This window comes from Rhodnius prolixus, unplaced genomic scaffold, assembly GCF_049639745.1.
Source record: "Rhodnius prolixus isolate KJV_2025 unplaced genomic scaffold, Rpr scaffold_1, whole genome shotgun sequence".
Taxonomy (NCBI): Eukaryota; Metazoa; Arthropoda; class Insecta; order Hemiptera; family Reduviidae; genus Rhodnius; species Rhodnius prolixus.
The window spans coordinates 8911044-8938816 of NW_027411581.1; the positions used below are offsets into that span (position 1 = coordinate 8911044).

At 31.0% G+C, this 27773-nt stretch overlaps 3 protein-coding genes across 13 annotated transcripts; 2 read left to right on the forward strand and 1 right to left on the reverse strand.

Annotated features, from left to right (window-relative positions):
* The first annotated feature begins 6 nt into the window (after positions 1-6).
* LOC141458964 (ADP-ribose pyrophosphatase, mitochondrial) lies at positions 7-4780 on the forward strand. Its single transcript, XM_074137631.1, has one exon. The coding sequence runs from the start codon at positions 757-759 to the stop codon at positions 1624-1626; it is 870 nt and encodes a 289-aa protein (XP_073993732.1). The 5' UTR covers positions 7-756; the 3' UTR covers positions 1627-4780.
* Positions 4163-17105, forward strand: LOC141459072 (ELAV-like protein 2). 10 transcript variants are annotated; one of them, XM_074138308.1, is made up of 4 exons: positions 4163-5407; positions 6099-6208; positions 7340-7421; positions 7802-9141. In XM_074138308.1, exons 1-3 carry the CDS (start codon positions 4704-4706, stop codon positions 7384-7386), a joined length of 861 nt encoding a protein of 286 aa, XP_073994409.1. In that variant the 5' UTR covers positions 4163-4703; the 3' UTR covers positions 7387-7421; positions 7802-9141. The 10 variants fall into 10 exon arrangements, with proteins under 10 accessions (XP_073994409.1, XP_073994493.1, XP_073994559.1 ...); XM_074138392.1 differs by having other exon boundaries at positions 7340-7417; XM_074138214.1 differs by lacking the exon at positions 7802-9141 and adding an exon at positions 16052-17105 and having other exon boundaries at positions 4164-5407.
* Positions 10675-27662, reverse strand: LOC141458176 (lysosomal acid phosphatase-like). 2 transcript variants are annotated; one of them, XM_074135866.1, is made up of 8 exons: positions 24278-27662; positions 21558-21731; positions 21057-21161; positions 19837-20076; positions 14137-14316; positions 12032-12158; positions 11135-11340; positions 10675-11019 (listed from the first exon to the last, which is right to left on the reverse strand). In XM_074135866.1, the coding sequence occupies exons 1-8, from the start codon at positions 24356-24358 to the stop codon at positions 10825-10827; spliced, it is 1308 nt and encodes a 435-aa protein (XP_073991967.1). In that variant the 5' UTR covers positions 24359-27662; the 3' UTR covers positions 10675-10824. The 2 variants fall into 2 exon arrangements, with proteins under 2 accessions (XP_073991967.1, XP_073992054.1); XM_074135953.1 differs by lacking the exon at positions 11135-11340 and having other exon boundaries at positions 10871-11019.
* Positions 27663-27773: the final 111 nt, after the last annotated feature.

The following is a 27773-nucleotide window of genomic DNA, read 5'->3' on the forward strand; positions in this document are numbered from 1 at the left end:
TATTGAAAACCTGACATTATACAGGCAATACTGTGGAGTCTGCTCTCCGAAAAATTTACCTTTAAAATATAAGATTTCTAACATAAAAACCAAAGTGTTAGAACCAAGGAAACAACAAATTACAGCTTTGTGCCGAAAAATTGACTGATGTATTAAAAAAAAAAGGTACTTAACTTATGCTTGATTATTTGTGCTACTAAATTATTGAATTTCATTGTGTTTGCTGCATTATATACTTTTAAATCTTCATTATGTTCAATGCTAAAAGATAAGGATATCTTTTTATGTCCAATGCAAAAATAAAAGGAACACTTGTTATTTACATCCAGTTTAGGCTATAAGTGCTTTAAGTGTTTACCTGGCAACTGCTGAACAGTAACAGTTAATTGTCTTTGTTAAAATAAGGCTCAAACTCCAAAAATGTAATTACCTTTACCTTTTGCATCGTATAAAAACATATTTTATTTATGAAACTTCTACTGAAAATGGCTATGTAATTTTAAACATTTTTATAAGTAAGTTATAATCCATTAAAATCTTCGATTTACAAGACAAATCATCGTATGTTAATGGAGTAACCTTCATTATGCATCTGCATTCCACACTGTACAATACCATTATTTTATGTTAATACTTCACTGCTGGCATCGTAGACCTTGCATGAGCATCTTTCGATTGTGGATCAATCTGAAGAATACTATCTGCGTTTGAAAAATTCTCTGTGGTGAATTACAGACGTACACTTCTAATTCAATTATGAATTATTCGATTAGAAGAGGCCTGCTCAATCATTTCAAATGTAGGAATGTAGACTATCCAAGCAAAAATGGAAAAGTAGCAAGATTTCAAGTTCCTGACGATAAAGTACCGTGGAACATTATTTGGCCAGAATATGCTCCACCTTACTATACTTCTCCTCATATAATGGGCCAAACATGGGCTGATTCTGAAATTGATGATCCTGGGTTCCATCCAGTTTGGAACGTAGTAGATGGTTCTACCAATAGATGTAGTTACCATGGATCATATACAGTATTCAACAATTTTCCTCAAAATCCTGTAGGCCGAACGGGATTAGCAGGTAGAGGAATTTTGGGTAAATGGGGACCTAATCACGCCGCAGATCCGATCTTAACGAAATGGAAAAGAGATGAAAATCAATCCGTAATTTATCACGAACTTAGTAAAAAACCTATCTTACAGTTTGTAGGCATAAGGAGACGAGATTGTGGAGAGTGGGCATTACCTGGTGGCATGGTAGACACAGGGGAAACCATTACACAGACATTAAAAAGAGAGTTCATGGAAGAAGCGCTCAATTATTTAGAAATGGAGACCGAAGCAAAGAAGCAAATTTCTGCCCAGCTAAACTATTTTTTTACAACAGGGGTGGATATTTATAAAGGTTATGTTGACGATATACGTAATACAGACAATGCTTGGATAGAAACTGTAGCCCAGAATTTTCATGATGAAAGCGGCTCTTTAATGGATCATTTGAAATTAAGGTCGGGAGATGATGCTGTAGATGTGATGTGGATAGATATATCAAGTAATCTCGATTTATATGCAAGTCACACATATTTAATAAAATTAGTTGTAACTAATCATAATGCCCATTGGTAAATTGTCTCTGTTAACTAAAAAAAAAAGTACATTTACTTGTTATCAGTAAAAATATGAAAGGGAAAAATTCAAATCAAATGAATGACTATTTCAGACATAATAATTTGTTTTGTTAATAATTATTCCTTTTATTTTACAAGTATTAAAATGACAGTGGGCCTTTCTAACCCTTAAAATTCAAACTGACTTATCAAAATTAAATATATAAACAAATAGCGAAACAAAATCTTGTTTTTTTTTTTATAAAACCTTGGTAAACTTTCACAATTTTTAGGAAGAACATTTTTCATTCCTATTGTATTTTTATTATTTCATTCTCTGAGTAACAAGTTGCATAATTTTTTTTAAATGAACATTATGTGCATAGAGGAAATATTAATGGTTGAAATTACAGTAGATTCTATTTAAAATTTGCTCCTTGAAATTTACTCCTCTCATTAAATTTAGCTCTAATATAACAAGAACCACTGTCCATTCATATTATTTAAAAAATTATTTAAAAGTATATAGAAGTTATAGGAGGGTATAATCGATCATTAATTAGGAATAAAGAAATTCAAACTTTTTTTAAAATGATTTTTCTATAAAATAAAACTTCATATAAATAAAAGACCTAAATTTAAAAATTAAAAGCTACTATCAGATACCAGAAACACATAAAAATTTCAAAAGAGAACTATCTCACGTAGCAGAAATAGTACCAACACTATTACAAATTGCGTAAAAGGTCTTTAAAAAAAATAATAAGCGACAACAACTTTATCTGTATTTACAATAATTGATCAATGGGATGATCGCAATGTGCCATACGTAGAACCTCATCTGGGTGTACAAAGTATTTATAACCATGAAAATTAGACATTAAAATCAATAGGAGGAGTGGACCCCATCATGAACCTTCTAAGAAAGAAGACAAATAATAATTATTAAGAGTTGAATGCAGTCAAAATCTGTTAAAAAGCTTTCCTACCTATCTAGTGCAAGAACGAGCCTCAGAAGGCTGAGTGTGAGTTTTTTGATGAGACTAGAAATTGAACAATATCATACTCTGTTAATCTGTGTGTACATTACTCATCAATTTGTCTGCCTTCATTAAAGCTTTTAGAACAGAATATTGAATGCTCTAGAAAGGTTAGAAGTTGAAGATAGACTACTGACAAAGCTACTTTTTATTAATAATGATACTAATGTAAAAATTGTCAAAGTTGGGTGTTTTTCAACGTTACGCTTTTTCGTGCAGTTTTTGACGATCAACCCTTATACAACTGTCCTACTGGACAGTTTTAATTTGGAGCTATATCACAAACTGTTTATCTTGTAGTTTAAAAACAATAGATTAGTTGTTTAAGAGTTCTTAAGTTTGTAATTTTTAAATATTGAAAAAATGGCAATAAATTTGTATCTGATAATAAACAAATTGCAATTTGCACGAAATGGGGATGAACGGTTTAGTTTGGTAAAAAAGTCGTATATAACGGAGGTTTTTTTTAAAATCTAAATGTGTAGTAAGTATTTTGAACTTTTTTTGGAGACACTTTATAATCGTTATATTTTATTCCGGGTTAACTATCTAGTGTAGAGCATTAGAAAGAAATTATACATAAAACTGAGTACAAACTTTGATAAAAAGCAAGAAATTACAATTTTGATGAATTCAGACTTCAGGTTTTGGAAAAAAAGGAAAGGTAGTAGGGCGACCTTGCTTCATGTTAAGAAGAGGAACGTTAATAATAGTTTTATATAGTTAGTACGAGTTAATTATTATAAAGTTGATTGCAAGATTTTTGAGAGAAATTCCGAAGTTTTGTCCTTATAGTCAGTAAGAAATATTGAGGCGATCCGAAATTTCACTTCATGTATCTTCATTATAGCTGTACATACATATGTATGTATATAATTTAATTTATAAGATGTGGGTGTCTGATGGAGATCATACAATTGAAACTAACATCTGCAGTAGTATCAACACTTGCTGTTCCGACAGCAGGGGCTTGGTAGACTCTGCTTTGTCCAATAAAACGTTTAGCCTATTCAGTTGTATAATAGGTACATTTGATTTTATATAACAAGACCTGCTAAAGACAAAAAAAAACGAGTAAAAATGTTTTATTCCGACTGATTCGTACAAAGTAAGATTAAGGTTAGTTTTAATTAATAAACTATTCTTATAAAAACAAAAGAAAAAAAGTAACCCAATTTTCTCTTCGTTTAGAATATTTTTAATAATAATAGTATCATTTCTTCAATACTTTTTACGTAACGGTATTGGCCTGTATCTTAAATAGTTTAAACAGTATCTCCTTTGCTGCCTTTATCGAATATTAAAATTAATGTTTAGCGTTGGTTTTTTTTTTCTTAAATAATTGAAAGTCTTTTTTTCTGTATCTCTTGTTATTTTTAATTTAATCTAGCATACTTTGACCATATTTATTACAAATTAAAAATATTTAGTAAGGTAGGATAATGTTGGGTGACTAAATAGTCGTTTAAGTGTTTAGCCGTCCTATGGTCAAGGGTGTGAAGCCAACGCAGCTCTGCGGTAGCCCTAGTTAGTACTTTGGTTATATTTGCTGCGTGCAATATTTTGTAACAAAGTAACAGTTTAATGTGATCCATGAGCGTAATTAATGTAGGTTAATTAGGATATTTAGGAGGATTTAAATAATAGTGATGTTTTATGCTGTTTTTCATTTTTAGTGAATAGTTGAACTTCAGAGTGAAGCGGTTCCTTACATATAAAAAAGCCTATACTTTTCAGTGCTGGTGTAAATTAATAAGTTAACCTCTTTAAATGGTTGCATTTATAACTATTTGAACATACTATGTTCTTATAAAATACAAGTGTTAGAATTAAAATAATCCCTCTTTTTTTCTTTTTTTTTTTTTTAAGCTTTTTTGGTCTATTTACGAGAATTATTTTCGAGTTTGCGCAGTTTGATTATTTACATTCTATAGGCTATGAATGGATACAAAGTTGAATGATTGCCTACTAATTTAATTAGAATATTATATAGCCTGGACAATTTTTTTTTTTTTGAGCTAATTACATTATACATTTATTCATTAATAAAAGAAGAATGAACGGTATGGACAGTGTGCTACGTCAAAATGGAGTTGCAGGCAATGCATCAGCTGAATCTGGAGCTAACGCTTCTATTGAAGAAGGAAGAACAAATTTGATAATTAATTACCTCCCCCAAGTAATGTCCCAGGGAGAACTAACCACGCTTTTCCAGTCCGCAGGTGATATTGCTAGTTGCAAGCTATGTAGGGATAAAGAAACTGGAATAAGTCTTGGATACGGCTTTGTAAATTATCGAAAGCCTGAAGATGCAGAAAGTGCTATTAAAACATTTAACGGGATGAAAATTTTGAATAAAACTATTAAAGTTTCGTATGCAAGACCAAGCAGTGATGCTATTAAAGGTGCAAATCTGTATGTTTCTGGGCTACCACCGAACTTAACATTAGCGGATTTAGAAGATATGTTCGGAAGATTTGGACGAATAATAAACTCACGACTTCTCATGGATGAAAATAAAGCTTGGAAAGCAGCAAATGGAGGTGACAATAATGGTGTTGGATTTATAAGATTTGATCAGAGGATTGAGGCTGAGCGAGCAATTGAAGGATTAAATGGTACTATTCCGGAAGGATCTACTTCTCCAATTCAAGTAAAATTTGCGGCAGATCCAACCAAGAAGCTTAATGCAAATTTTATGCAACAAATTCCCCGAAGGATTTATCCTGCGGCAGCAGTAGCTGCAGCTGCCAGGATAAAGTCAGTTATTTTTCTATCTTTATTTATTTAAATAAGAATTATCTAATCTAGTTCTTTAAAGTCATTTTTTCCCCTTCAGTGCTTAAAATAATTTAAACAAACATTGGCGAAGGGATTCAACAACTCTTTCTTTCTCCACCCCTTTAAAAATTATTTAACATTAATGAGCTCTAGATATTTAGCATTTAGTTTGAGATGCTCTTATTAGGAGTTTTTTCAGGGAGAATTTTATGCTAAACGGGTAGCAAAAAAATAACGTAATTTTTGCGGAATGGGATTCTATGACTAGCTTTGAAAAATAACATTTCCAAAATATTTATGTAAGCGCAATTAAAAAAACATTTTGCGAATTACTTTTTTTTTATGGCTTCATAGTGTTGGATGTTTCCATTTTGATTTAATCAAAATTAAAACCCCATTACTTTTATTTTGGAGAATATTGGTTAATATTTAACGTTTATGAAATATAACTGAAAATTTGATATTTTAATAATTTCTATTTAATGCGAATGGAATTTTGGGCTAGTTGGACAACACTGACTTAATAAAAAAGTTTTCAACTATTTTAGATTTTCTTGTCATTTATATTCAAAATTATTTATGGATTTACATTGTATTTGATGATTATTTGTAATATTGATGGACTGTGTACATACTGATATATATAATTTTTTTGTTTTGTTTATTACAGTACAGGCAAGTCTGTGTTGCCGATAAACAAGGGTTTGCAGCGTTTTTCACCTCTGATGTCGGCTACTGATCCTCACCATCCACACCACCACCATCATCAGTATCATCCAGGTACGGCCACGAATTATGGAAGGCCCTGGCCCAGCCCATCCGACGGCTGGGTCCTATTTGTATACAACTTAGACCCTGAAGCGGATGATAGTCAGTTGTGGCAGCTGTTTGGACCTTTTGGTCCGGTTCGTGCTGTTCGTGCCGTCAAAGATCCAAATACGGACAAATGCAAGGGATTTGGTTTTGTTACTATGATCAATTATGAGGACGCAATTATAGCGATTCGTTCGTTAGATGGTTACAGCTTAGATGGCAGGCGTCTACAGGTTTCTTTTAAAGCTAAAAAACTTTCGTAAAAAACACTCGGTGTTCGGCAAGTGATAAATTAGCCTTTCTGAGGTGAATTGGTGTTAACTGTTTTCGGTACAAATTCTTTTCTTTTATCATTTTTGCCGAATCTGAAGTAGCCGAACACCGAAAAGGTTTTTTGTTGCTGCAAATTTCGATAGAACCATCATTTTTCATATACATTTAAAATTAAAACGTTCAATTTTTATATAAGTAGAAAAACTGAAAAAATAATACTAGAATAATAGAATTTAAAAGGGCTCAAGGACCAATGGTAGATCAATAACGAGAATTTCCCTTACTTTCAGTTCCTCTCCCCACATACACGTCTCCCCATCCATAGAATTTTTTTTTTATCAGATTTACTGGAATAAAAAGTTCTAATAGGCCAAGCGTTGTTTTTCTCTTTACGATTACAATTAAAGAACTAAAAGCATTTTTTTAAATACTAAACAAAAAATAATTAGTATTCGAAATTACCGTGTAATACTCATTGAAAGTACACATATGTACATCGTTCATAAACATTGAAATGAAGCTTATTTTTTTATTTGTTTTCGTTTATTTACCCTCAAACTTATTTAACAACTAAATAACGTGATTAAAATATTAGAAATAAAGAGTGAGGAAGTAAACAAAGCTTCTAAGAATTCGTTTACATCTTTAACAGCTTAAAAATAAAATTTATTTATAAATTTGTAAAATTTAAAGTATTCTTAACTGTGATTTTTACTTTAAATAGTAAATGAGATTTAATATTAATTACCTCTCTTGTTTTTTAGTCATTTTAAATATAAATTCGCCGCTCTACAACTTTGTAACAATGATTTTTGTTTTCAGTAGGGACTGTAAGCTATTTTGCAAACTACAAAGGAAGTTTTCGAAACTAAGAAGGTAGTAAACAACACACCAAATCATCCAGTAGGTAAAAACTTTGGCATTGATTTCGACAAATTCCCTTTAACACGTGTAGTGAAGTATTTATTTTTTGTGAAATGTGCAAAAAAATATATTTTTTTAGTTTCTAATTTTAATAGATAATTATAATTATATAAAAAATATATACGGTACGTCATTTTGAAGTAACATGTTTAACCCTAGTGTCCAGCTTGAAATAATTTTTTTTTTTTCCTTGTAACTCTGTCATATTTCTTGACTTTTTAGTGGAGTCCTTAACAATATTATTTTTTTTTTTTTTAGCTATTGTCTTATTTTCTTTAATAAAATTATTGGACTCTTTTATTGTCAAATATATTGGAGTGTTTTTGTTGTGTTTTTCTAATTAATTAATTTTTTATTTTGTAGTAATTAGTTTGATTTGAACGGATATTCGGAAAAACAGATGGCCCAAGCATTTTACATTGATTTTACTTGATGGATGGGGTTACGGTAATTTGGAGAGGTTATAAGAATGACTAATCTCACATGCCCTGCTCCCCACCTTTTATTTGGCAGATTATTATTTTTGTCACCAAAGTTTATTTTTATTTTATTTTCAGTTAGATTATAAAGCACGGTGTTGTTTATTATTATTTTCCTTTTTATTTTTATTTTATTTTATTATTTTTTAAAGCCTAGTAAAAGGCTGTTGCGTTTTTATTTATTTTTTCTTAATGATGTAGAACTTAATGTTGTTATCAGAACCACCTCTATAAGGTGAATATTGATTTTTACTCTTTTTTTTTGCTTTTGATTTTATTAATCAAGTAGTTTATGTTTATCTTTATTTTATTTTGAACAAAAAATGTATTTTAATTTCGCTAGTTTTCATTAGAGTTCTGTTTTATTTTTTATTACTTTAAATTTCTTCTTCTTTTTTTTTTTTTAATAAATAAATATTGTTTTTACATTATAATTATTTTAGCTAAATATATTTTGTTCCTTTTTAGTTTTCTGCCGAGACCACAAAAGTTCCTAATTCCTAGAGTATAAAGAAAAAAAACAAAAATCTTTCTTAAGTAACCGTTGAGGTAGACTTCAGTTGGTTCTTGAAAGAAAACTATAACTTGAGAAATATATCTCACTACTTGCCTAAATTCCAGAAGAACAATTTGTATGCATATCTATTATTATTATAACATAAATAATTTCTGATTTTCGAAAATTAGGTACAGTTTAAGGGTATGATAAGTTTAAAGAGGGAATAGAATATTTCTGTTTTGGGAAAGCTTAGATTAGTACCAGTTGCGCACTCAGGGAGAGATTGAGTGGTTGAACACTTGTAGAAACTGATTAGACGAGAGTTTAGAGAGGAATTTCTGGATAAGTTTTGATGGGGCGAATTTATCTCAGGCAAGTTCGTCTTAGGGTGCGTTCCACTAAGCGCTCACAACGATCACGCTCACGACCGCAGTTTTGCCCGTTCCACTTGCTTGCGAGCGTTACAATCGAAAACCTAAGTTGAATGGACTATGGGGCCTTTTAACCGTTCACGTAAACATTACAAAGGGCGACCTCGAAAATAAGTCAGAACTTGAAGAGGTTGTTTTTTAATTTTAACCCCGTTTATAAGCAGCAAACTTTATTAATTATTGATAATGTTGACTTATATTAAAAATATATATATATATAATTCAATTTTTATATTACATTTTCGTGGAGTATTTATAAAATTTACGTTTAAATAAAATTAAAATGTCTTTTGTGGCAACAGTAGGATATTTATTAATGCAATGTAATAATGCTTTAGAAAGTTCTTCATCTAGTTCCGATGAAAAGAGGAATGCAATTTTGCAAAATCGCAATAGTGAAAAGCGAAAACTTAAGTCACGTACTATTAACTATCAAAGTGTAATTGGTCGTTACTCAGTGATTTAGTATGTAAAGGGATAAGTAATATTTCATTTTATTATTTTTTTTAGACTTTCGAGAATCACATTCAATTATTTACTTGAGATAATACTTTCATTTACCTGATATAATTTTTTCGGTCGCCATCTTTGCTTTTAAAAATTGCGCCAAATTTCTGAACGCCCTCTTCGACCAGTTGTGAGCTTCGCGTGAGCGAAAATAATGACGTTTTCGCCAGGACCACAACGACCGCGGTCGTCAAGTGGAATGGCTGAAGGTACATTTTGATCGTTGTGAGCGCTTAGTGGAACGCACCCTTACACGCTTACATGAAATAGATACCTGTTATTTATTCTTTAAGCTACATTGGTCTATTTATGACAGTCCCGAGCAAACGTGTGTTAAGTTTTTGTGTAGTGGCTCATCAAGAGATCTAGGATGGCTTCTGTAAGTCCATAAGTTGGGAATAATACAACAGGCTGCATCTGTCCTGAGCTTTAATCACCCGCGAATATTCGTGCGTCAAAGTTTTGTTGGTTATTCCACTGCGGCACTTTACTATGTTTAAAATTGCTCAATTCCTTTTAGGGTATCTTTGAAACCCTTCGAGCTGGCAAGCTGTCTTATTACCTTTTGGTCGTTAATGCCCATACGCCCAAACACTATGTTTAAATACTCATCAGAAAGTCCTACAGTCTCCAATGTATTTAATAAACTTCTTAGAAAAGCGCCTGGATGTCTGAGGAAATTACTACGTTTTATATACGTATAACGGATATGCCTCATATGACTTATAATCTCAGTAGCACAAGTCTATTACTACTAGGTCTAGTTGAAAGAGCGGCCAGTTTTCATAGCTACCTTGAGGTAGTCTTTGTGCTGGCCGAGAACCTTACTGAGTCATAGTGGTTATTAATTATTAATGAAATATTTATTAATGCTTTTTTAATAGTTTTAAGGGAAATATTGCCTAAATTATTTTATAAACTTAATCTCAACATTCAACTCATTAAAAGTGATTCATTCTCTGAACAAATTATTTTTAAATGAATAATAAAGGAAAAGTAAGGCCTATATTTCACAAATCAATCGCACCCCCACCTCTTTAACTTCTGGGTGCGCCAAAAACGGATAGGGTTTAGCCCAGTTGCTAGCGCATTGGGTTCCTAGATCCTAGTTCGAATCTAGCTACCACCGGCATTTAACTTGTTCTTGTGGGCTTCTTACACAGTTTTGTTTACTTTACAGTGGCGGGCAATGTTGTCAGAAAACACCTCCAGGTGCCAGGACACCTGTTGATGACCCTTAAATTGAGAAATAAATAAATTAAAAACTATTTTTTGCGGAAAGAGGCAATTTTATATTTGAGAGAAAGATAGCAGGTGTAGTTAGAGCAAATTACTGTTTATAAAAAGTGTATATTTTAAAAAAGACAAAACGTATGTATATAATAATTAAGTCTCACATTTAACTTGGCACTATAAAATTTAATTAACATTTCAAAATTCATTCAAATGAAATATTTCGGCCTCCTGATTTCACACTAGAGCTGCCTTTAAATCGTTCAATAATTCAACTTGCTTCTCTTTGGTTATATTACATTCTTGTTCCCAGTTTTGTGGCGCAACTTCTTCCACAAACGACGTGAATTTATCTAAAGTACAAGGTGATGGACAACTTGGAAGATTTATAACATCTGGAGTAATAGTAGCACTAGAGTTATAATAAAGCACCTGAAAAGTTGAACTTTTTTTATAAAAGCAAAACAAAATAAGTGCCACTCATTCATCAAGCTACATGTTAAATGTTTGAAGAACTCTAATATATATAATGCGAATTTGAACTAACTTGCACAAATTGTCCAATTGAATTTTGATGAAGCTCAAAAATCATGTATGCACTTGTTTTAACTGGGAACCGCTTAATTCCAAAACTGCTCAGAAGCACTTGTAAAGTAATATCGTGAGCTGCTTCAATAAACATGAGGCGGTTTGGGATCATTTTGTTAGCTGTCTTTTTCAACATTTGAGTATTTAAAATTTTAAGTGTTGGACCTACAGAGAAGTGAACATTTATTGTCTAATATTCAATACAAACATTATAAAATCATAGATGTCTTTTATAAAAAGAAAACTTTGTGAATGCGGGTGCTGTCTCCATAATCAATAACTAAAATACAATCACATCAACAACTCAAACTCTTTTCTTTGCTATAAGTTCGTTAAATTATTTGTGATTTATAAATACTATGTTAACTATTAGCGTGTTAAAAGAGAAGTTGAAGTTAGCAAATCTGGTCATTTGTTTTACTTTTTTTCTTGGTTTAGATAAGAAGTGTAATATTAACAATTATAATATTTTCCCCAACAAATTATTATGGCTTTCCTTTGGAGGATGCACAACCACTACATCTCTCGCTGGTTTAACGCTACATTTTCCTTCGCCAGATTTTCGTATCTCTTGGCAGCGAACAATCTCCTGACAGTTCCTGCAAATGCCTAAAGCACAATTGTCTGTTTTCGAATACGCGATTCTCTTATTTTCTGATTCTGAATTAATTGTTCCCTTATTTCAACGAAAATTTAAACTTCACCGAATTTATTTTGGCTTCGATATTCCTGACAGAGGTAACATAATTCTGAGGTTTTTTCTTCAATGCTGCATTGTTTTCATTTCAACATTACTTTGGTCAAACCAAGCTAATATCTATCACAATGTAAATTAGAATGGATAACTGATTTTTACCAGCTGCAAAGCGAATCATCTGAGGTGATCCTGATGAAACAGCGGCCAGGCCTGCTGCTCCCAAGGTAAATAGTGGTTCTGGGTAAATGTTCTTTGTCCATAATGGAAGTTTGTATCCATTTTCTTGCTGTAAAATGAATAAGTACAAAGTTTAACTGCTTACCACCATCGTAATTTGACCTTTCAAAAAATATTTTTACTTAATTTTACTTTATACGTAATATTATTCTTTCAAATTTACTAATTATTTATATCTTTGATTTTATCCAGCACTGAGGTTGTAATCACATTTTAAATTATTTACCTCCTATTATAAGGACGTATGAAAGGGAAGGAAACTATTTTAAAATAAATACGCGGAAATGATGCGTACAAACTTGAACGATGGCGGTACCCAAAGGAGACCGGTAATGTTTAGATTTTGCCAAGAAGTAGGTGATCACCGGTTTGAAATAAGTTCGGAGAGGCCATGTGAGAGAACGTTATCTACAGCATGAAAGGGATCGTCTCTTTCCGGTTGCTATGATGTCATTTTATACAATCGTTTCCTCATGTATTGCCCGCTATTAGAGTCAGTATTCACTGAGGTATGCTTTTGGTTAGTGGTCATCGCTTTCCAGTTAGAAACCAATTACTTTGTGTCTAGACTAATGCTTTCGAATGCCCTTCTCACTGCCAGCTCCTTGTTCTTTATCTCTTCACACTGCAGGTGAAACTCTTGAGAGTTGAAAAATTCGCGAAAGCCCGTTCGCTCATCACTGCCTAAAGATTCAGTCCTATTCGATTGAACTCCATAACTTTCATCAATATGCGTTATATATATTTATGATTGAGGTGGTAAACAAGATAATACATTTACACCTCAGAAAAGTTGGGGCCTCCAATTCCCAGGTATTACCTTGTTGCCTGACCCCTCATCATTCCTCCTTAGCGCACCTTATTACTTAATCAACGTGTAGAATAGACTGTTTTCAGCAAGATTTCCTGAAACTTTGGCTTCAGAGATCCGTTAGCGAAAAAAACGCACGTTTACAGTCTTGGTGGTAATCATTCAGTATTCTTGGCTAATGACAGTGAATACCTGCCGCATCATTGCTTTTAATGAGCAGTAGCAAAAACTGTGAAATTTCAAAGTTGATATTTCGACTAATGGGGCCCAGCAATTAGATTTTGAATAAAATTTGCAAACAGAAATTGCCTCTTTAATGTATTCATTTTTCATCTTCTTTTTTAATGTTCGTTCCCTATTGTTACAATCAAAACGGAAAGATTAAAAAAAATGTTCAGTAAAGCAGCCCTTTCGTTCAACGATTTTTTTCAAATTTGGAATATTTGTACTTATAATAATCGTTCCATATATTTGCAATTAATATACCAATTTAAAGAAAATCGTATTAACCGTTTTCGCGAGTGAGTGAAAGTGAAAGAAAAACGGTTAAATTCTTTTAGTAAAGTAGCACGTCCAGTTGTCAGATTTTGTTGAAACGTTTGTCGGTTCCTACCGGGTGGTTCGTCTGAATGCATCCAAACAAAATATTGTATATGAATTTTCTACGGTTTTCTCTTCTTGAGCTTTGTTAATCAAATACAGTAACAGGCATCACAAACAGCAACAAAACCGAAAAAATCAATTCAACAGAATGTCCACATCCTGTTAGTTGATTTTTTTTTTATCCTGTACATTTGTCTTCTAAAGTCAAATATAGTATTCAACTTCCTGAGATTTAGTTCTTAGAGTTATGCTGACCACAGTGTTAATAGACACACAAAGACTATTAGTAAAAAAAACTACTTTTTCGTACTCGAATAACGAAACTTTTAAGCCACTGTATATTTTGTTAGAAAACAATTTTTATGTTTCTAGGGCAATGGTCCTTAATGCTTCAGGTAGAAATTGAAAAAGTTAAAGTCTTTATACTTCCAAGACATATTTATAAAAAATATTTTATGCCTAGCCTAAACAAAGAAAGCCAATTAAAAAGATTTGTATTTGACATTAGATTGCTACCTGCAAATATGTCTTGAACAGATTTTCTCATTAATCAAAAGTTATTGATTGGAACAAAATACAAGCAATTATTTATAATATGAAGGCAAATAAATACCTGCATTATTAATGTGTCCGTTATATCACCTAATTCGGTTAGTGTTTCTACTTTTTTTCCAACATGTTTGCTAACATATTCCAGCAGGTTTCGATGTTGACTACTTTCGCTGTTAAATTCTGCCACTGAACGTTTCTGATAAATTTCAAAACGAGGGCAATTTGAAGGCTCAGTGACTAACTGAAGTAAAAAAAAAATATATTACTATTAATTACTGTTTAGTACGTGATTTTTTAAAATTAGTCTTTAGTATTCATTATGACCTCTAGAAATATAAATTCTAAAGAATTTTTTTGATAAACTTTTGGTTTTCCATGTCGATCTTCGGTAATATAACAGTTAAAAATTATTTGCTAATTGAAATTAAGATCTTTGTGAAAACAAAAAGAAGTGTTATTTTTGTAGTGGTGTGCATTTTGAAATAACAGGGAAGATATTTTTTCCAATATTATACTCCTACATCAGGAGAATGAACTATTGCCAGATCTATTTCTTTATTATAGATGATGCTTTTGAGATTTTCTATTTCTAACTAAGGCTGGGGGCTGATGCAGCGGGCGCACAGGAATATTGTGAACCAAAAATTTAATATTTTTATTTAAGAAAAATATTCGCTAATTGTAAATTTCATCAAGAATTCTTATCAAAAATATATATGAGATGTTCATAGAAATGTTTCTGGATTCATCAACAACATATACGACAAATAAACAAATAATTTTTAGTGTTATTTTGAAGAAGTATTTTTGTTTTAATTGTTAAAGTATTATAAGATTTCTTTTGCCATTCTTTTTAGTTCTTTGCGTACAAACATACATAATATACATTAACTAAGTGTGCTGATAACAACAAATATCTGTGTTTCAAGATTCATGATTTATTGTCATTAGCTTATTCATCTGATTTTTCGAGTTTTTTCATGGTTTTAAGATGGTGCAAATAAGTATTAAAATTTAGTTTTTGTGAGTTTTACTAACAACATAGATATATTAAGAAAAATATAATATACAGATAAACATTATTTCTCATCTGCAACAACTAATGATCAAAAATTTACTGTAAAAGAAATGTAAAACAGTTTGGAAGTACTTTTCTGGCTTTCCGAATCAGAGTGATTTCGGTATTCGAGAAGTCGTCTCGAAAACTAGATAAATAATAAAGTACTTGCAGGCTGAATAAACGTTAGGTCGAGGAAGTGGAGCTGAAAGTGGCTGTGAGAGGCCATTGAAAAGGGGTGGGGGTCAGAGAGGAAAAGTTGGTTATTTTAAATCTGGGATAAGACCTAAAGGTTTATAAACCAGCGTAAAAAAATGTATTGTAAATGCATTAAGAGCATTAACTCTTCTAGTGTTCTATTCTGGGGGCTGATGCAGCGGGCGCACAGGAATATTGTGAACCAAAAATTTAATATTTTTATTTAAGAAAAATATTCGCTAATTGTAAATTTTATCAAGAATTCTTATCAAAAATATATATTTAAAAATAGATTTTACCCATATTGCATACATAAAAAAATTCAATTAAAAATAGTTTTTGATTGAATAATATTATGTATACATGCTGATATATTTTTGTTTTATTTTTAGAAGTACTAAGCGGTTAGTTGTGTGCACAATTCCAAATAAAATTATATAAACTCATATGAGGAAATAGAAGGACGTAGTTGGCTTATGAATTTAAATTTTTATCATATTCTTTGGTGAACTCCAGTTGCTGCAATATTTGTACTCAAGATGGTAAAATATTGTTCATATGTAGATGCAAAAGGAAGTTGTAATAGATCAGAAGTTGTAGGATAGTTAATATAAAGCTGATGAGCGATCCACCGTCATTTCATCTAACTGCAATCGCAAAATGCCAAATAAGTGTTAATATCACTTGAAATATATTTTTAATATTTTCTGTTTTATTTTAGGCGGAGCAACTTATTCTGTTTCCGGCATATAGAAACCAAGTTTCTCCACTTAGATCTTCAGTATTACCTACAACTACAAGATAGAAATTGTTTCTCTTTTTCTGGTGAGTATAAAAAAAAAAAAGTTTACCTTTGTGAATAAAGAATTATAAATTTCGTGCTTCTAATTGTAGAAATAGATAAATGTTTATTAATAAAAATCCCTTTAAAATGATTTCTTGAGTTTACAGGAATAAGAATAGAAACGTTAATTTGTAAAAATTATTTTTCTTAAAATGAAGTTCATTTGCCTCTTTTTAAGCACGCTATAAAAACAAATTTGTAACTAATGAAAAATTATTAAAATAAAATATGATTATTTATATTTTTTAGAATTAATTACACATTTAATTCCCAAAGAGATTTTATGAAAAATAAGTTTTGATTTTAATTTTTGCTATATATGTATATAAAATAGCAGTATGAAATTTAATAAGTTGTCATTTCACTCCTAATATTTGTAATCTTTTCAAATTTACCAAATTATAATATTTTGTTCAGGTTTAAAACCTACATTTAAACTAAATAAACAGTTACTTTTAACAATTTAAACGAAAATGTTAAGATTTAAGTATCCGCTTACGCTCCTTTTCAAATAAATAAAGTAAATGTTTACACATTCTGTATCTTTTCTAATTGTAAAAAAAACTAATCTGAAGCTCGTGTTGATGAAAAACATAGAGTGGGTATGTTTAAAATGAGTGTTTGTTTCGTTTTTTTTTTTAATTTATTTTATTTTTTTAATAATTACCATTTAGTAACTTTTTTTATGTTATTTATAGATGGTACAGAAAAGTAAAAGTTAAAATTTTGTCTTAGTTAAAATTATTAAATAATCTTTTTTCATCATCTACTATTTACTTTACTGGTTGACTAATTGAATAGTATTGTAAAGCCACGTAAGATGTTGGTAAAAAGTTAGAATGAAGTGGTGGGCTCCTTCCATCCACACTTAATATTGTACAAAGAAAAATTTGCTGCATAATAAATTCTAATAGATTTTCTTTTTCTTTTCTTTCTGGAATATTAATTATTTCTAAAAGAACCCATATATATATATATATAGGAATATTATATACGAGGGTCGTTTGAAAAGTCCGTGCAAAGTCAGAGAGATAGCACTACTGGCGCGTATCGAGGTTATGTTTAGTTAGTAGCATCTCTTGGAAGAACACACACTAAGTTTCAGCCAAATCGGTCTATTTCTTTGTGTTTGGCATTCGTTTGAATCGAGGAAGTCGAGTGATTTTCAAAAAATGGACGAAAAAGAATTTCGTGTGTTGATTAAACACTACTTTATGAAAGGCAAAACGCCTCAGGAGACTAAAGAGAAGCTTGATAAACATTATGGTGACTCTGCACCTTCGATTAGAACAGTTTATAAGTGGTTTCAAAATTTTCGGAGTGGCCACATGGGCACAAGTGACGCTGAACGTTCTGGACGCCCTGTTGAGGTTACTAATCCAGAAATCATTGATAAAATCCATGATATAGTGATGGATGACAGAAGAGTGAAGGTGCGTGAGATTGCTAGTGCTGTGGGCATCTCGAATGAACGGGTACATAATATTTTGCATCAACATTTGGACATGACAAAGCTATCCGCAAGATGGGTGCCGCGATTGCTCACGCTTGACCAAAAACGAAATCGTGTGAAGTGTTGCAAGGACGGTTTGCAGCTGTTCCAGAAGAATCCGCAGGACTTTAAGCGTCGTTTCGTCACTGTGGATGAAACATGGATACATCACTACACTCCTGAGACCAAAGAACAATCTAAACAATGGGTTATCAAGGGGGAATCTGCGCCAAAAAAGGCGAAGACCGTTCCTTCGGCCGGAAAGATTATGGCGACTGTCTTTTGGGATTCGCAAGGAATAATCCTCATCGACTATCTGGAAAAGGGTAAAACTATTACAGGTGCATATTATTCATCGTTATTTGACCGTTTGAAAACCGAGCTGCAAGAAAAACGCCCACGATTGGCCCACAAAAAAGTCCTTTTCCATCACGACAACGCACCAGCTCACACCTCAGCAGTTGTGGTCGCAAAATTAATGGAAATAGGGTTCCAACTCGTTTCACATCCCCCCTATTCTCCAGACTTGGCTCCCTCGGACTACTATTTGTTCCCCAATATGAAGAAATGGCTGGCGGGAAAAAGATTTTATTCAAACGAGGAGGTGATTGCAGAAACGAATGGCTATTTTTCAGACTTGGACAAATCCTATTATTCGGAAGGGATCAACAAACTAGAGCAGCGTTGGACGAAGTGTATAAGCCTAAAAGGAGACTATGTTGAAAAATAAAAAAGGTTTACCCCAAAAAATTAAGTAGTTTTTATTTTTGCACGGACTTTTCAAACGACCCTCGTATATATAAAATATTTCTTAATATTATACTGCCGCATCAACTGAACTTATTCTAAACTGCATTTCAGAGTTTTCATGTCTCTTAAAATATCCCATAAACGTTTTGTGATGAAAAGTTCCTAATAAAAATGACAAACTTAACTACATTTGCAGATAAATACATGTTTAATGGAAATTGTTGGATACATTTTCGACCAAAAACTTTTTTTAACTTTTGGAGAAAGTAGTCATATATTTTTCAGTAATGTCACAATTTCATCGGAAAGGTCGGCTAATTTCTCTTTCCGAGAATCTATTATTGTCACAAGAAATACCAAGTTTAAGCTTGCTAAGACGTCAGTTTGTGAAAATACTTCTGTTTTCCTCCCTTAAAGAAATTTACAATTGTAAAATATTTTACAATAAGTAAATGAACTGATATGAGCAACAATAGCACACGGATGTACATAATCAACCAGTGACTATTGTCATTATTCTTGAGAGGATTTATGAATTTTTGGTGGTTTCCAAAAAAAGAAAGTGGTTGACAAGGACAATAGACAAATGATTCAAGAAATATTGTAGCTCTTCTTATGTCTCACATTAAAGATGTAAGAAATTGCTTAAAATAGCAAATGATAAAATAATTAGTTATTTACTTAAGAATTTTTTAGGAGGTAGCTGATAGCGACGGTAAATCTTAATATTTTACTTTTCAAATTGTTTTAAAAATTAATTGTACATTAACAATATTATCTTTTTCTAGATCTACGAACCTCAGGAAATAATCGTTAACTACTTAAGATAATCAATAGTTTTGTCAAAAAAGAAGTAGTAATTACAAAATGACTTAAATAAACTGTATTTATTTATTAAAACCCATTTTATTTGCCGACAGCATACTGTGCTTATTGTAAATGTACTTTAAACCGGAAAATGTACAAATAATAGAGCATTTAAATTTAATCAAAGTTAATAAATTAGCTTTCTGATTCTTAGACTATCAAGTAGTAATCCCAACACGAGTGGACAACAAGCACCAGCTCATAAAAGACTAAGTAAAAGCAATTATTTCTATTTTTGAAAAAACTCTTATCAGCTCAGTCTTGGAACCTTAAAGATTCTATGCCATTGCATTAATGCATTCCTTTAAAGTACGAAAAGAACTTGTGAAATTGAGTTTATATTTTCAGAATTTAATATTTTTCTTATAAAGCAAGTACACGAATAGTATATATAATGGTTTTGTAGGATAATACTATATATTTGTTGAGTGTGATGTCTTCACATTTCATTGAAAATAAAAAATAAAATAGAAAAAAATAGTGAGAAAATTTCTTCAAATTTTCTAACAAGCAGATTATAATTTCAAAACAGTTAATAAGAAAAGAAACTAACTAGTGATACATCCAATGGATCCTCCCAAATAGGCACAGGTTGCCAATAGATTTTTGGGTTCCACAATTGATAATCAGATGGTGGGTACAAACCTGCTAGAAGGCATGCAGCACTCATAAAATCGCGATCAAACACATTTGATCTTACAGAAATTTCATGTGGGATGTACAATTGACTTAGAAATCCATTGTAACGGCTGCGAATATTTCGCCCACTTTCATACAACTGTTGTTTGCCGTACTAAAAAATGAAAAAAATATCAACTTTAACTTTTGTTACAAAAATAATCAATAACACAAAATATTAAAATTGAACAGAGTACATTACAACATAAAAATGAGAAAAGGGATTAGTCCCTTTTCTTATTAGCTAAATAGGTTAAATACTAAACAGATTTTTTTAAAAAAGCATTAAAAATTATTATCCTATAAAGAAATATTAATATTAAAAATTAGAAATTGGTTTTAATCTTGAATTATATGTTAACATAGAGATTTAAAAAAAAAAATGCATTACCAACTTTTTGTTAGGTCACTAGCTATTCCAGAAAAGCAGGAATTGATCTAAAGAGGTCTCTTACTGATTTTAATTTAAGTCAATACAATTTCATTTGTCATAAAATCTGCCTGTGTATATGTAAATGTAATTTAAATTTTGAAATGACGTTATAAATAAATCTTATAGTAATGGAAGGCTGTACAATAATTATTTTGCAGAAAGGCAAAATTTGTTAGTGACTGTTGAGTAATTTCATTTTTAAATCAATTAAGCTTCAATCAATTTAGATTTAAGAGCAAAAATTTCGACCAATGGTCTTAATTGTCCGGACAAATTAAAAAAAAAACTCAAAAATGTTGAAAAGCAAAACCGTCATTTTAAAGTCTGTTAAGATTTTATTTAAACAAATTTAGCATCGTTTGGATTCAAGTAAGTAGTAAAGAAAATTTTATTATGTTTTTATGTCTTAAGAACCCTGAAAACTCAAAAAAATTCTTCACTGGTTTGAAAAGACAATGCTAGAAATTGAATGATCCTCGTTATGATATGTTAATTGATAAAAAAAGCAGGAAAAAGTGTTGTTTTTTTAAAATATTACTTGGATAAAATCATGAAGGCATTAAAGGTTACTTGATTTAAAGAAGAAGAAGAAATGAATGAATTTCATTGCAAATTACTTCAGATAATCGTAAAATTTTCTGATTGAAGTTATTTTCTCTCACCCTTGTTAATTGTTTCGGTCCGTCTGGCCAAAAAGTCAGATTGTTAAAAGGATATGGATCATTAGGGAAGGTGTGAAGAGGTGATCTGCTTCCGTGCCTTGTTATCTGCAATTCATAAATTTTCCTAAATGTAAGTAGTATATATTTATTTGCGATAAGGGGAATACCTCATACAAACAGAGTTAATTAAGAGCTTGTTACTGATTACGAAGGAAAAAAATAAAGAGCGACCCATATGAAAAGTTGAAATTAGTGTTTGTTCACAATTCAAATCTAATTAGTTGGTGGACAGATAGATTGTTTCAAAAATAAAAAAAGTGTTGATTTTTTTTAAATTAATATTTTTATTACTAATACATTCCAAAACAGTACTTAATAAGCTCTTTTTTTTTAATAAGTGAAATTAAAAGCTTCATAGAACATAAAATTATTAAATATTCTACTTACTTACTAATACGAGTATAACTAAAAAAATAATTTATTCAAATTTATGATACTAACAATTGCAACATACATTAATGTAGTGAGATTGAAATTTTGATCAAATCCTTCATAAGTGTTGGAAATGTAGGATTTTTCCTCTTTTTTAGATGAATGAGATATAATTCTTTCACTGTGCACATCTTCAGTCCATTCTTGATTACTTTCCACTAGATAGTCGCTAGATATTAGTTCCTAAAGTATTATGAAGCTTTTACAAAACATAGCTAAATATGTTTGAGTTGATTTAATATAAAATACTGCTCTATAAATTATTAAAAAAAAGGTGGTTAGTTTGTAATAAAATTAATAAAGAAAGATTTAAAAAAAAAGAAAAACATAATGACAAGTTTTCTCTCGGTTTTCTCTCTCAGCCCTAGAACTGCACAAAACTAAAATAACAACAAATTAGATGACTAACAAATATTGGGGAAAATGCAATACACCATACACTCAATATTTTCTTTCTCTGGCTGTACGCAATAAGAAACTATTTAATTGGACACGTTTACGATTTTAAGTCTTCACAGACAATGTCGTTTTTGTATGTATGTATGTGCAAAAAAGTTGTTTTTACAAATTGGTCTGAAGTAAGCAAGCGTATTTTGGGCATCTTCTATTCAAAAATGAAAAATCGCACAAAGATCAATTTTGATTTTTCGCACAGGTTCCACCAGGTGCAAAATAAAGTTTTGTTCGAAATCAGTCAACTGGAAGGAAGTACCACTTTACGAAATAGACTCTTCATTGGAGATTTCCTTAAAACAACTTTTATTTTCTTTAAAATAGTTCTGAATTTTTTTTTTTTTAACTATTCTATTAAGAACCTGTTGGGGCTTTGGCAGAATTCTTCTAAAGTGCCATTTTAATGTAATGTAATACTTATTACTATTCAATATTAATAAAAACTAAATATGTAACACAAATTGAGGAAGATCGGCTGATACAAGAAGTACCATTAAACTAAAAAGATTTTAGAATTTTCTTAAGCAATTTTTACTTTCTCTTAATACTAGTAAAAGAATTAAAAAATGTTTACATTTTGGGGTTTTTACAAAAAATTTAGTTTTGAAATCCCTTAGTGATGAAAAAGTGGTTTTTGCAAATTAGTCGGAGTGTGTGGTAGAGTTTTTGGTCAGCATAAGTAAAAAACGCAAAGAATCAAGTTAATATTTAAAGTCTGTGCAACCACGGGACCAAGAAATAAGCTTTTGGACAAAATCAGGCAATCAAAAATTTATTAATTGTAGATTACTAAATGTTCTATGTAATCGAAAACAACGCTAACAATTTTCTCTAAACTTTGTGTGCTCATTTACAATTTTTAGATCCAAAACTTTTATTTAAAATGTTTTCTAGGAAATAGCTGCTAATGGTGTAGATCGTTATGGCGTTAAGGTAATTTCCTAAGCGTTAATTGTGATGGGCGGCTACGTTGCTGATACTATACTTTTGGGGAAAATCAAATTCCAAACTGTAAAACTGTCCGGTAGGACAGTTGTATAAGGGTTGATCGTCAAAAACTGCAAAATCCTTGCAGAAAAAATTCTGTGGAAAAAATCTTTGAGCAGTGTCAATTTTTCTGAATAAATTTTGTGGTTCATAATTTTCATTAAATAAAATCTGGTTCAAACACTCACAAGACTCTCATCGCAATTTACTAAAGAATTTTTTAAAATTATTTTTTCAAAAATAAAATTTATTCAATAAAAAGGCCTTTCCGCTCAATATATTTGCTTCAAATTTGAATAATTACTTACATACTGAATTTCTATTAGAGCTATAAAAGTAATTCGCACATTACCCTTAAATGCCACTCTTTCCCAGAACTGCCTTAAGAAGCATTTTCCTGGGCTAATGTTTTTAAAAAAAGTTATAGATCTTTTGTCTTTATCTCTTTTGAAAAGAATTTTTCTCTTTGTCGGGCACAAAGAGCTAAATAATATTTACAAATACAAGTTAATTTATATAGTTAACGCATTCTAAATTGCTTCAAAATTCAAGAGTTAGGTTTTACAATTTGTTTAAGATCCCCTCATAAACATGTGTTTAATATAGACTTCTTCTTTCACCATCAAAAAGTTAAAACGGCTTTATCTTCAAAATAATTCTATTTATCTCCAAAGATCTTTAACAAAAAGAGCCGAAATGCACCTTTCTCCAGTGAGCCATTATTAAATGATAATTATGTTACTCTTGTACTTTGATAGCAAGAGATAAGCTTAGTACTCCTACTAAATGTTTAATTGGTAATACATTCCAAAAGATATAATTACAAAATTAAAAAAAAAAAATTGTATTTAACCATGAAAGTGTACACAAAATGAAATAAGAAGACTTCTTTTGGTAACCTATTATACACATTTATATTTTGAGAGGAACATTATAATCTTTTAAGAATTTACACTCCAATCTTGAAAAAATCATCATCATTCAAGCGCGATCATGACCACAGTAGTCAATGCACAAAAAAAAAAATAATTCAAAATGTACTTTTGTATTCGTTAGATTTTTGTCACCGGAAATATAGAAAGATATAAGTATTAAATGTAGAATACAAACATCGTTATTATTTAATGATCACATTCTAATGCCAAATACAATTCACACAATGTACACTTTCAAAATATTGTTACTCATAATGTGGGTATCATAAAAAATATATTTAGAACTCACGGTATCTTAAGTGTGCAATCTTTTGATTTTCAAAAAACAAAGAATTTTTAAAAATAATATTTTACCTGTTGGCTTCTAACTATTGTCCACCATAAAATAAACAGTAGAAATTTCTTAAAAAGAAAGTCATTTCGAAATGCCATCATTCTACTTTAGCAATTTTTTCGAATGTGGAAAGGAAAACAGGTTCAATTAAATGTTAAGAAAAAGAAATAGAAGGAAGTTTTATTTTAACTTAGAGGAAAAGAGATAAGTTTAACAATTAGATAATAGTAACTACTTTCTTTTTTGCACTATGACAGTAAGTAAAGGCCCTATTTTAATATATGAATTTTTTACTTTTACACTATCAGAAATCGGCAGTTGGTCGATAAGCCCCGCCTGAAAAAATAAGCGATTAGTTTACTTCACTATCAGAAAAACATTCCTCTTGCTGTATAATAATTTAGTCGAGTCTCCTACAAAACATTTATACATCATACTTGTAATTTCTTTCTTTTTTTTCCCTGGTCATGTTTTATATTAACAAGAAAGTTTTCTTTGATGTTAAATAAAAGTCGAATGAAATTCTACGAAATAAATCTTTCAGCAGTAAAGAAATAATTTTTTTTAATAACTTAATGAATGTGATTTTTTATTTTTTTTATTTCTAAGAACCTTTTAATAGTCTACTAACTTCAGAAATAAATAAAAAAAAGAATAGAACTTCTACAGAGCTTAGTTATTGTATAACCATTTTCTACTAACAATGTTAATAATACAAAAACTAATTTGAAAAGTAAATATTGAATATGGCAAATAGTTGCCTATTAGGGAAAATACGAGGGTCGTTTGAAAAGTCCGTGCAAAATCAGAGAGATAGCACTACTGGCGCGTATCGAGATTATGTTTAGTTAGTAGCGTCTCTTGGAAGAACACCCATCAAGTTTCAGCCAGATCGGTCTATTTCTTTGTGTTTGGCATTCGTTTGAATCGAGGAAGTCGAGTGATTTTCAAAAAATGGACGAAAAAGAATTTCGTGCGTTGATTAAACACTACTTTATGAAAGGCAAAACGCCTCAGGAGACTAAAGAGAAGCTTGATAAACATTATGGTGACTCTGCACCTTCGATTAGAACAGTTTATAAGTGGTTTCAAAATTTTCGGAGTAGCCATATGGGCACAAGTGACGCTGAACGTTCTGGACGCCCTGTTGAGGTTACTAATCCAGAAATCATTGATAAAATCCATGATATGGTGATGGATGACAGAAGAGTGAAGGTGCTTGAGATTGCTAGTGCTGTGGGCATCTCGAATGAACGGGTACATAATATTTTGCATCAACATTTGGACATGACAAAGCTATCCGCAAGATGGGTGCCGCGTAAAAAATAAAAAAAAAGTGCTCGTAAAAATAAACCGAAATAAATAATCATTTCAACTGTTTTCTTGCCATGAAATAACAATACAAAGTAATTGCTCTTGTAAAGGAAGAACGATAATCACGTTATCATGATAAGGTGTTCATTAAATAAAATGAAATGTTTAATCTTAATGTAACGCTATGCTTCAATATATTATTTATGCAAAACGTTGAAAATGTGGTTATGCCCGCAGTGCTGGAAAATAGCTTTGAATTTATTCGTTGTAGCACGCATATTTCTTGTATACCTGCCTGGTTTCGGACTTTTATCTGCCGTCAGAGGTAGATTCATGAGTTTAGTGTAGAGATTTCGTCTTCACTTACGTTACTGTCTCGCTCTACACTTGCTGAAAAAGCAATACCTACCTAAACGAAAAAAGGCGTACACCAGCAAAAAATAAAAGCTAAATGGCAATCGTGGGTTGAATTCTGCAACAATTCGGACAAACGAATCCCTGTCACTTGGCCTATAAGTGCGCTTCTTGTAAATTTTAAATCTTGTCTAACTTACAGACCTGGAAACCTGACGGCACTTTCACTTAAGTTTCTGCAAATGATCCCAAACCACTTCTTACCAGCTGATATGTCTAAAAATGGCCTGCACAGATTCCCTCGAACTTTGGCGTCGCAAAGAACATGTTTTAGACAAGTATGGAACTCTCAGAGAGAAGTTACTGCAAGGTAGAGCCTAGCCAATACACAATTATACAATAAAGTAAAGTAATTGTATATTTTTTCAGGCGGGCTTTACGTCTAACTACCAATTAGGTGTCATGAACGGAGGCGACTAGCAAACATACATTACTGTAAATTTCTTGTATTAACCATTAAATAAAACCCAAGGCCTAAGACCGGGAATCGAACCCAATATCACAATACATACTATCTTCGTATCTTCACATGTCTCGCCTCTAACCGTTCGGCTTCCGTGGCGCCTACACAATTATACAATATGCAATCATCAAATGCTCTTGAATAAATAGTTCTTTAAAGATTTGTAGCTTTTATGAACAAAATAATTTGACGCTCTGAATATATCCATCTTCACTGCCTCCGCATCAAATAGCATCCTGTCGTAATCAATAAATATCTTTTGAGTTCACTCATAGATTATTGTTGTGTGCCTTATCCACTTCTCAACTATGTTAATAGTTTCAAAAAAAAAAAAAATTCAAATTTACTCAGATAACATGCCTCTTGAATTGTGTTTAAAATTAGATTTTTGTTTTTGTAATCAATAAATTCAGAAAGAATTACTATTATAAATAATTATAAAAATACTATTATTTAATGTTTGTTTTGTAGCGTAACAATCGAAATTTAATTTGTTTATTTTTGTACAATTACTCATTATTTTTCTTTTTGTATTAAGTGGCAACTCGCCTGACGGTCTATGACCAAGGCTATACATTTGGTTAAATTTTCAATGTAAATCAATAAATCAATAAAAAATGTTTAATAATAATAATATCTTTTGAGTCGTCTTTTCTTCCAATATTTAATATTATTTTCCTGAGTCATACAAAGGACTTGAAACTAATGTAATAAATACAAAATCTAAAACCTATAAGGCTTATTTGGAATGTGTATCACTCCAATTGGCGTCATGCAATCGTTTATTTCATAAAAACGTTTTTCTTATTAAAAATTTACTGGTAGTTCTTATGAACTGTTTATCAGTTAAATGTCACATTCATTAAGGATGTTATAAAAATAGTTGCCGATATAACATTGGAACATAAGTTAGATCACTAGTTCTTAGCTGGGTAATGTAGTTTTATTGAGTAACTCGTAAATATATCGTACTTACTACCTCTAACATCTATTACCCATCTTATTGCTCTATTTCTGTTATAATACGTATTTAAAAATGTAAAGTGAGGAGTTCACTATATTTTTATGCTGAAAGAGAGGCTGACAGCAACCTCAACATTTTTTCCTTATTATCATTCAAATAGATCTATTTTAGAGTTTGAAAATAATAGAAGCATAGGGGTTAGCTTTAAAACGGTGAAGTTCTTCACAGGCCAAAGGATTTTTTGTTGATTACAAGCGCTTATCAACAATACACTCTGAGACTCAAAGTGTTATGTATTCTTATGTTTGCTCTGATGAACTGTCATACGAAAAAAGACGGATCGTCTATTAATTTATACCTG

Excerpts from the sequence above, each read along its gene's own strand:
- LOC141458964 (XM_074137631.1), top strand. The coding sequence starts at position 757 with ATGAATTATTCGATTAGAAGAGGCCTGCTCAATCATTTCAAATGTAGG.
- LOC141459072 (XM_074137873.1), top strand. The coding sequence starts at position 4,704 with ATGAACGGTATGGACAGTGTGCTACGTCAAAATGGAGTTGCAGGCAAT. Across the intron at positions 5,408-6,098 it reads GCTGCAGCTGCCAGGATAAA|TACAGGCAAGTCTGTGTTGC; the intron begins GTCAGTTATTTT and ends TGTTTATTACAG. Across the intron at positions 6,209-7,336 it reads CCATCATCAGTATCATCCAG|TAGGGACTGTAAGCTATTTT; the intron begins GTACGGCCACGA and ends TTTTGTTTTCAG.
- LOC141458176 (XM_074135866.1), bottom strand. The coding sequence starts at position 24,358 with ATGATGGCATTTCGAAATGACTTTCTTTTTAAGAAATTTCTACTGTTT. Across the intron at positions 20,077-21,056 it reads GACCGAAACAATTAACAAGG|TACGGCAAACAACAGTTGTA; the intron begins GTGAGAGAAAAT and ends TTCATTTTTTAG. Across the intron at positions 12,159-14,136 it reads CGGACACATTAATAATGCAG|CAAGAAAATGGATACAAACT; the intron begins GTATTTATTTGC and ends TTCATTTTACAG.